At 50.3% G+C, this 9,649-nt stretch overlaps 2 protein-coding genes across 4 annotated transcripts in view; both read left to right on the top strand.

Annotated features, from left to right (window-relative positions):
* cfap77 (cilia and flagella associated protein 77) overlaps positions 1-1,713 on the top strand; it is a 46,989-nt gene extending 45,276 nt beyond the window's left edge. For all 3 annotated transcript variants that reach the window (XM_080308994.1, XM_080308993.1, XM_026187573.2), the window contains exons 5-8: positions 570-795; positions 879-975; positions 1,080-1,181; positions 1,394-1,713. In XM_080308994.1, the coding sequence (XP_080165120.1) occupies positions 570-795; positions 879-975; positions 1,080-1,181; positions 1,394-1,540 (572 nt within the window). In that variant the 3' untranslated portion in view covers positions 1,541-1,713. The remainder of the gene's footprint in view (positions 1-569; positions 796-878; positions 976-1,079; positions 1,182-1,393) is intronic.
* Positions 1,714-4,239: 2,526 nt separating this feature from the next.
* barhl1a (BarH-like homeobox 1a) lies at positions 4,240-9,385 on the top strand. The gene is made up of 3 exons (XM_026187572.2): positions 4,240-4,733; positions 6,367-6,568; positions 8,974-9,385. The coding sequence occupies exons 1-3, from the start codon at positions 4,370-4,372 to the stop codon at positions 9,173-9,175; spliced, it is 768 nt and encodes a 255-aa protein (XP_026043357.2). The 5' UTR covers positions 4,240-4,369; the 3' UTR covers positions 9,176-9,385.
* The last annotated feature ends 264 nt before the right edge of the window (positions 9,386-9,649 follow it).

Genomic DNA, 9,649 nt, shown 5'->3' with positions numbered 1-9,649 from the left:
TCACATCCTAATTGGCTAAACCCAGGCTGAGCGCTGAGGTGCTGGGATTACGCTAACAGGAGGGGTGTGTGTGTGTGAGGCAGTCAGCTGTCAGAGTGTGTTTGCATGAAGTTAACATGCCTTCAGGCTGCAATCACTGCTGTCAGTCAAACACACACACACAACATAAGACTCCTCTCATCTGTCAGTCACACAGACACACAAACACACACACACAGCTGTCTCTGTATTTTCTGGTGGTTGGAGGTGAAAATAAGGAGCTGAATCACTGATGCTGCATGCCCACTAAATACAGTCCACCTGGGGTTCTGCCCCTCTGTAGGCTTCCAGAGGTTGTCCATTGTGCACAAAGTGGGCCTTTAGTGATATAAAGAAGGATTATTTTGAACTGTAACTCATGCACAGCTGAACCGCAGTCCCTCATCAGAGACAGGTGTGTCAAAGTGGGACTTTGTGTGTCGCTGTGTGATTGAAGCTGGCCGATCTCACTCCGAGCCAGCGTCTCACCTGTCGGATCCAAGGTTTTGGGCCCGTGGGCGTCCTCTTACCCGTCACCTGTGCTCTGTCAGCTCTTTCCAGCTGGAACGTTCAGCCGCGGCAGGAAGAATCTGCCGCTCAGCATGCAGACTTTGTGTCTCTGAACCGCGAGGCGGTGAAGTCTGGCATGGTGACGCCCAAAGAGCTGAGTCAGTACCGGGCTCAGAGGGCCCAGAGCTCCGCCTCCGAACTGCGGCACGGTCGGCTTCCACGATGCCGCGATCAGGTTCCTGACATCACGTTTGGAGTCAGAAACAGGTGGAATTGATCACTTCACGATGATCAAATGATATCTGATCGATAATATTGAATGATCAGTGACCAATCGATGTCTCCATCAGGCCGTCGTCTCCGATGTCAGACGTCCTGTCTCATCAGTATGCTCAGCGCTGGCTCCATGATCAGCTGAAGAATCAAACCAACAACCTCAAATGCAAGGTGAGAGAGAGAGAGGCTCGAGTGCCCACAGGGTGTGTGTGTGTTGTGTTCACACTGTGTGTGTGTGTGTGTGTGTGTGTGTGTGTGTGTGTGTGTGTGTGCAGATGAAACCAGGGTGTATTCCTGACACGAGGACCAGCCTGCTGAGGAGGAGTAAATCTCTGCCGGTCATAGAAACACCACCCAAACCAGCTCGCTTTGCACAGGTGACACACACACTCACACACACACCTGCGCGCACACACACACACACCTGTATACTTACTGGCTCTTCTCTGACTCGGCGGTTTTTGGATGATCTTCATCGGCTGTCGTTTCTCTGTGTGGAGTTTGCGTGTAGGCGTGGTAACACCTGGCTGACGTGTTCACAGACACGCTCGATGACAACATCGTCTGACGCCCTCTCTGCTCTCTGCAGGTCGGTCCGGCTCTCGACACCTTCAGGGACCAGGAGACTCGTGTGCGGGCGTTTGGGGCTCGTCGCTCCAGCTCTCAAACCCAGCGCTCAGTTCTGAGGACCGCCCGTCATGAAGAACCTGGTGGAAAACGGGTGGAGCCACTCTGAGGATGTTTTCAGACAAATGCAAATAAAAGATGAAAAGTTCTCACAGCAAACCACATGTGGTGAGAGAGGAGTCCCCCAGGGCTCTGTGCTGGGGCCCGTTCTGTTCTCCTTAGAAGTCAATGCTGATGATACTTTTCTGTTTCCAGATAACTTGAATAAAATGTTGAGCTGTTTCTGGTGATCGTCAAACCAGAATCGTTTCACAGAGCTGAGGTAAAACCCTCGATCTGAGTGTTGAGTACTGAAAAGAAGCCAGCTGTTCGTCCTCCTTAAAAACAAGAGCTACTGAACCCCTCGTGGGGGGGGGGGGGGGGGGGGGGGGTCCTGACTCATTATCCTCTGTGAGACACTGCCCCGCCCACCGTCCTACAAGGACCAGAGGTCACCAGCCCTGATCTGATCTCAGGACTGCACCATAGGTGGCTGATAGGTGGTGTCATAGGCCACCATCTCAGTTTAGTGTCCTCCTTTAGTGCTCTTTTTAACAAGTTCTCCTTGGTCCAAAATGTGAAGACCAGTATCTGCAATGATGGAAGAGAAAAGGAACAAAGCACACACAGCATCTGTAACACACGGGGAGGCGGCGTGATGGGCGTGTCTTTCAGTGCCAACAATGAGTTTTCAACCAAGAATCACAAATATTTTATTTTCCCCCATTTCATTTGTCTGATTACTTCAGAGCGCCTGACGTAAGGAGGTCGTGTCAAACATGTTTTAGTTCCAAACATCGTCTTTTTGTTTAACCCTCTGGATTAAAGCTGTCTGCGCTCTAACTGCGTCATTTAAAATCCACTGTGCTGATGAACACAGCCCACAGCAGAAAAAGTTGTGTGTCCACATACATAGCGCTGACTGTCAGTGTTGTTCTGCTGTTGGAGGGTCGGTGGGCTCCCCTGCCAACTGCCTCGTGTTGGGGTGGAGAGCTGAAGACGCCTCGTGGACGACTAGGAGGGCAGAAGGGGGAGGAGGACAGGAGGAGGAAGAAGAGGAGGAGGAAGAGGAGGACAGAAGGAGGTGGAGGAGGAAGAGGAGGGCAGAAGGGGGAGGAGGACAGGAGGAGGAAGAAGAGGAGGAGGAAGAGGAGGACAGAAGGGGGAGGAGGACAGGAGTAGGAAGAAGAGGAGGAGGAAGAGGAGGGCAGAAGGGGGAGGAGGACAGGGGGAGGAAGAAGAGGAGGAGGAAGAGGAGGACAGAAGGGGGAGGAGGACAGGAGTAGGAAGAAGAGGAGGAGGAAGAGGAGGACAGAAGGAGGTGGAGGAGGAAGAGGAGGGCAGAAGGGGGAGGAGGACAGGGGGAGGAAGAAGAGGAGGAGGAAGAGGAGGACAGAAGGGGGAGGAGGAGGAGGACAGGAGGAGGAAGAAGAGGAGGAGGAAGAGGAGGACAGAAGGAGGTGGAGGAGGAAGAGGAGGGCAGAAGGGGGAGGAGGACAGGGGGAGGAAGAAGAGGAGGAGGAAGAGGAGGACAGAAGGGGGAGGAGGACAGGAGTAGGAAAAAGAGGAGGAGGAAGAGGAGGACAGAAGGAGGTGGAGGAGGAAGAGGAGGGCAGAAGGGGGAGGAGGACAGGAGGAGGAGGAAGAGGAGGACAGAAGGAGGTGGAGGAGGAAGAGGAGGGCAGAAGGGGGAGGAGGACAGGAGGAGGAGGAAGAGGAGGACAGAAGGGGGAGGAGGAGGAAGAGGAGGGCAGAAGGGGGAGGAGGATAGGAGGAGGAGGAAGAGGAGGACAGAAGGAGGAAGAGGAGGACAGAAGGAGGTGGAGGAGGAAGAGGAGGGCAGAAGGGGGAGGAGGACAGGAGGAGGAGGAAGAGGAGGACAGAAGGGGGAGGAGGAGGAAGAGGAGGGCAGAAGGGGGAGGAGGACAGGAGGAGGAGGAAGAGGAGGACAGAAGGGGGAGGAGGAGGAGGACAGGAGTAGGAAGAAGAGGAGGAGGAAGAGGAGGGCAGAAGGGGGAGGAGGACAGGAGTAGGAAGAAGAGGAGGAGGAAGAGGAGGACAGGAGGAGGTGGAGGAGGAAGAGGAGGGCAGAAGGGGGAGGAGGACAGGAGGAGGAGGAAGAGGAGGACAGAAGGGGGAGGAGGAGGAAGAGGAGGGCAGAAGGGGGAGGAGGATAGGAGGAGGAGGAAGAGGAGGACAGAAGGAGGTGGAGGAGGAAGAGGAGGGCAGAAGGGGGAGGAGGACAGGAGGAGGAGGAAGAGGAGGACAGAAGGGGGAGGAGGAGGAAGAGGAGGGCAGAAGGGGGAGGAGGACAGGAGGAGGAGGAAGAGGAGGACAGAAGGGGGAGGAGGAGGAGGACAGGAGTAGGAAGAAGAGGAGGAGGAAGAGGAGGGCAGAAGGGGGAGGAGGACAGGAGTAGGAAGAAGAGGAGGAGGAAGAGGAGGACAGGAGGAGGTGGGGGAGGAAGAGGACAGGAGGAGGAAGAGGAGGACAGAAGGGGGAAGAGGACAGGAGGAGGAAGAGGAGGACAGGAGGAGGAAGAGGAGGACAGAAGGGGGAAGAGGACAGGAGGAGGAAGAGGAGGACAGAAGGGGGAAGAGGACAGGAGGAGGTGGGGGAGGAAGAGGACAGAAGGGGGAGGAGGTCAGGAGTAGGAAGAAGAGGAGGAGGTAGAGGAGGACAGAAGGGGGAGGAGGAAGAGTGTAACTGTCTTGGCGCTGAGATCAGCTGCTGATCAGTTTCCCTCGGATCAATACTCTGATTACTCTGATAGCTTTATTTTAAACCTGTTTTTTGTTTTGTTTTTTTACATGAAAATGACGTCAGAGTCAAACTAACGCGTTTCCGGCTGCTGTGGCTCCACACCTGCTTGGTCAGACTCACCTGAGTCCGGGCGGAGATGGAGGTGTCCGCCTCCGGCTGCTCTGGGTTCCGGATCGACTCTCTGCTCTCGCTCGGGGCGCTCCTGCCCCGAGCAGACCCTCCGGAGCTCAGCCCGGGGAACAGCAGCGGCTGCTCGGCGCCTTCATCCCCGTGGAGGGAGCCTGCTCCCCGGCTGGAGCCTCCGCTGCTGCCCGCACCGCTTCAGCTGCGCTCCGCCTGCTCCTCCTTCCTAATCCGGGACATTTTAGCGGACTCTCACCCGGGACAGGTCTACTCTGAACCGGGACAACCCGGGCCGGAAGCCGAGCCATTCCGGTCCGGACAGGATGAAGATTTCCAGGATAAAAGTCTCAGCAGCTCATCTTCAGACAGCGAAACAGGTAAAAACAGAGAAAAGAGTTTAAAGAAGGAGAAAGTAAAGTTTCAATCAAAATAAAAATGAGAATCACGCGGATTTTATTTTCATTAAAAACATCAGAAGGTTATTTTCTTCTTTCAACGACCAAGAAACCAAAGATATTTTTCACTCGTGGACAGAAATAAAAACCAGATGAATAAAGTCAGTGAAACAGAGAAACAGTCTCGTTATTACAAACCTTTTGTGTTTTAATTGAGAGAAATCAATCTGAGCGTTCATTTACTTGTTAGTCGAACTGTTTTAAAGCGAAAATAAAGTTTCTGCGTTACGTGTTTTTCTCATTTTGAGACAGAAATGAAATTCATAATCTTAAAGAGTCTTTATCATAACTTCTAATCGGTGATCGGGGTGGAAAACAAAGCAGCCTCCTGCCCGCTGACTCTGGGTCTTTTATTTTAGAGGACCTGCGCTTCTTTCTTTCACTCAGTTGAAACCGTGACTGATGGAGTCACGGGTGATCCTGCAGGAATCACGTGAAGTTAAAAAAGCAGCTGTGCACTACTTTACATCCCTGCTCTGTGTTTGTACTCAGGTACAGCTCATGCACGATGTTTAATCAGAGAGGATACAGCAGACCTGAGCAGTTTTCCAAAATAAAAGTTAAATCCAGGTTATTGAAGCTTATTGGTCAGATTTTATAATAATGAAACTCGGGAAATGTCACCAGAGTTGTTGTTGTTTGTTTGTTTGTTTGTTTTTGTGACCCATACAGAGAAACACAGCTTCATCAGCACCGAGTAAAAACACTGATCACGCAGGAATCTCCGTCACGGCTTCTGAACCTTGAAACCTTTAACCGGCTCCGGTCGCAGTGAGCTGCCGCTGGCGCAGCCATCAGACCTGCGGATGGTTCATATTTTTGTCTTTGCTGCACAGTTTGAAACGCGGCTTCGTTGTTTTGTGTTATTATTGTGTATTTTCAGGGTTTTTGTTCAGCTGCTAATCACAGCAGAGCTCCCGTGGGTGTGGGTCACATGAAAGCACCGCTAAAGTCATTTAACTTAAAACATTGTATTTGTTCATATTTAGCTTTAAACGTTGAAGCAGCTCAAACCTGCTGACTATGACTAACGGCCGTCATCACCGTGGTTCATCATTAAAGCTGTGACGCTTACCTCAGTACAAATGATTCTCTGACCACATTATCGTCATTTCAGTTCATCTTTTTTTGTAAAACTCAAAATCATATCGTGGCGGTTTCATTAAACTTGGCACGCGAACGCGAGCACATGTGATCACGTGATTCAAAACACTTTTAATCTGACAGCTGTGACGGAGATAAAACCATGATTGGAATCGTTTAACGAACAGCAGGCCGGGGTCGGTTCACTCTGCAGCCTCACGTCTGATACTTGGATCAGTTTCACACCACAGACACAGACTGTGGTCGTCCCTCGGGTAAGAACAACGCAACAATCTGATAAATGCTGTCAATCAATGTTCGCTTTTTTATTGATCACTTTCATCTGCTGAACCTCGGCTTTTAAAACAGAAGCTGAATCATAATAAATGACTATCATGAATGAGCTGTACCTGGTTTTTCTGTCGCCGACCAATCAGCTTACAGGACTAATGTGACGTCATTCCTACCTCAGTGCAGAGCGCCGGCTCCGACTCGGTGACGTCACGCCTCAAGAAACCTCGTAAGGCACGGACGGCGTTCAGCGACCAGCAGCTGGCGAGGCTCGAGAGAAGCTTCCAGAAACAGAAATATCTGAGCGTCCAGGAGCGCATGGAGCTGGCGGCTTCGCTGCAGCTCAGCGACATGCAGGTCAAGACCTGGTACCAGAACCGCAGGTAAACACACACCTGGTACCACAACATCAAGCAGATTATTGGTCGTCCCGGTCCTGGACTCGTGGTTGGTCATTATTTTGTTTTCTTCTTTATTAAAAAACTCTTTAAAGTTTACTGACATGAAATTTGAACCTGATCACATGACCGCGATGTGAGCGCAGACTGTGATCATCTCAAGGACGAACGCCGCGGTGACCCTGTGAGCGAAAAGCTCCGCAGCCTCAGTCTGCTCCAAACACTCAGTTTGTCATAGTTTTTTTTCTACGCTCCAATCTTTGTGATGTCATAGAGGGGGCAGATACCCTGCCCACTGTTCTGTTAGTGAGGGGCAGCCAATCAGATGACAGCTGTCTTGAAGGAAGACAGAAGTTTCAGTAGAGGCTGATGTGTTCTGGGCGTTAAAGCCTGTTACACAGCTGGAGGAACATCTGCTTCCTGTCTGCAGGTTCTGATCCAATCGGGTCGCCTCATGTCTGCTGCAGTCTTTACGATCATGTAGACTCACGTGTGTAGGGTTGCCAACTCCCTGAAAAATAAATAAGGGACACCTCGTGGCCAGGGCCGGGCGACCCAGTTGTCTTCACCCTTCCCAGTGTGGTGAATTTTCTAGCTCTTTTTTTGTGTGTGAAATTATTTTTTTAACCATTTGACTTGAAGTTGATTTAAGTAGATGCATATTCTATTCTTTGTGATATGAACACATGTGAAACAAATGATCATTTAGCCATTTATTTTTAGCTCAAAATGACAACATTAACACAGTAAAACAGGTCTCTTTCTTAAACAGAAGCCTGTCATGCTTAACTTTGGAGAATATAAGTAAATCTTTCTTTAAAAGCACTCTGTCCTGCTTAACTTAAAATAATAGAAAACAATAGAAAGAAAAACATTCTTGTAACTGTGCACATTTAGTGCATTTAGTACAATTGGCTTCAGCTGAAATATTATTTCAGCTTTTCTAATCAGCTGCTCCTGTTTGTAAACCCGCTTGTTCCCATGATTACGCATCATAACTCATCATCATTATTCATCTATGTATTACTTTTATGTATTAGTGATCTATTTGTTGTAATCATCTATCCTTGCAGTTGTTTATTACACAAAATAAATTATATTATCACACTTCTGGCCACATAGCGCTGATATTCACTGCACATGCCCATATTAACTTTTTCCAGCCAGGTGTTTTCCTTTTCCCATTCTTCCCTTTCTCTGAGGGGAACAAACATTGCTGCTCTGATGCTGGGCTCACACTGTGCGGTTTTAGGCCCATTTTGAGCCGATTTTTGAGTGATCGGACCGATTTTGGCCTTCATCGTGCGTCGTGTAGTATACGTGGGGTAACGAGAAGTGATTAACACCTCACGACCAGCTCCCGATCATCAATCGCTCGTGAGCCGCTCACACTGCTCGCGCGCAAACACGTAAACGCCGTGAAAAAGACGGAGCAGCACGGCTGTGCAGCGTGTGATCTGGACACAAGCGATGGAGGCACAACTTGTAGAACTTTGAAAAGCTCATCCGAGCCTTTTCGATGTGGCCTCACAAAATTATCACGACCACAACAACCGTGAAAATAGTTGGATTTACATGCTGCTCAATCACAGCTGCCTGATCATGTTTTTCATTAGCAATTTAGCAAAGTTGATGGTGGTGTGTGTGTCTGTGTGAGTGAAAGACAGAGAGAGAGAGCGACAGATTTTCTGTTATAACCTTCATGTTATGGACGCACAGTGTGAGCACTCAGGTCGCATCAGAGCATCGGGCCGTATAGTGTGAGACCTGCATCGTGACCTACCAACTTCTAACCCCTGCGAGTCAATCGTGCAGTTTGAGCAGGTGCTGAATAACGTGACTGAAAAAATCGCACAGTGTCTGCCCAGCTTTAGGTGTACTGTCGTCCGAGACTTGCACCGCAGTGTCGGCGTTTGTTTCCCTGTTGGCCATGCTTCTTGTTGTGGTCATCTGTTGTCTTACGGTATTTTCTCCGCAAGCGACCTTTCCTCGACCAATGAGATGAGCGGTAATCTGAATTGTCATACTCGAATTGTCATAAGTGTGCTGTCAGCTCATTGGTCACAAATCAGGAGAGGGGCTGGGAATTATGTTTTCAAACAAAGCGTTAATTCCATTAAAAGTTATAGACTACTTTTGATTCTCACTGTATTACGGGACAAAGTGCGTCCCTTATTAGCTCAATACGGGACGTGTACTTTTGTTTCTAAATACGGGACGATTCCGTATTTTAAGGGACGGTTGGCAACCCTACACATGTGCTCCGGATGGAGGGAATTTTACTGCACATGTGCTGACACGTGCTGATTGGTTCAGGTCCAGTCACGTGACAGCAGACTGGGGTAAGGTGTGTTTGCGGTGAGTAACGTGCGCTTTGTTTTTCCCGGCAGGACCAAGTGGAAGCGTCAGTCTGCCGCCAGCTTGGAGCTGCTGGCCGAGGCCGGCAGGATGTTCCTGCCCACGCACTACCTGTACCCTCCTGCCCCGCCCACAATGAACCTATACCTGTATCGAAGCCACGCCCACCAACACCACCCAGCCCCGCCTCTGCTACCCCACATTCTCACCCACACTCAGCCCCTTCCCCACTGACTAGGACTGGTTCCCTCAGGAACAAACTGCTGTGGCGGTGCCGGGGCTCAGGAGGCGGGGCTCAAGCAAGGAAACAACAGTGACGTTCACGTCTGGACAGCGAGTCCAGGCAGGAGTGTAGAGCCGTGGTCGAGCCACGAACTTCTCTGTGCGTTTCTGTAGCTCTGACTTCGGTTTTTACATTTTCAATAAAGAAAATAAAGATTCTCATTGTTGTTTTCCTTTGATTCAAAGTGAAAGCGATGGCTCTGATTGGTTCCCAGGCTTGGTTTACAGCAACTCTGTCTGGTGAGCAGGCGGCACTCTGCTGGTTCCGACTGGGACGCACCTCCCCATCCTCCTCCTCCCAGCTGCACCTATGAGCGGCTCTCCTCTGAGCTCCTCGCCCCACCTCTAAGGCTGAACTGGCTTTGTTCCAGGAAGTAACCATATTTGGTCAAGAGCAAAATTTAAACCTCAATACAATAGAGCCCC

Source organism: Astatotilapia calliptera, chromosome 12 (genome assembly GCF_964374335.1).
Source record: "Astatotilapia calliptera chromosome 12, fAstCal68.1, whole genome shotgun sequence".
NCBI classification, from domain to species: Eukaryota; Metazoa; Chordata; class Actinopteri; order Cichliformes; family Cichlidae; genus Astatotilapia; species Astatotilapia calliptera.
Note: the sequence above shows the minus strand (reverse complement) of the source record. Positions and strands in the feature narration are given on the sequence as shown.

Bases quoted from the DNA above. Each gene is read 5' to 3' on its own strand.
- barhl1a (XM_026187572.2), top strand. From the start codon at position 4,370: ATGGAGGTGTCCGCCTCCGGCTGCTCTGGGTTCCGGATCGACTCTCTG. The intron at 4,734-6,366 runs GTAAAAACAGAG...TTCCTACCTCAG, and splicing joins ATCTTCAGACAGCGAAACAG to TGCAGAGCGCCGGCTCCGAC. The intron at 6,569-8,973 runs GTAAACACACAC...TTTTCCCGGCAG, and splicing joins ACCTGGTACCAGAACCGCAG to GACCAAGTGGAAGCGTCAGT.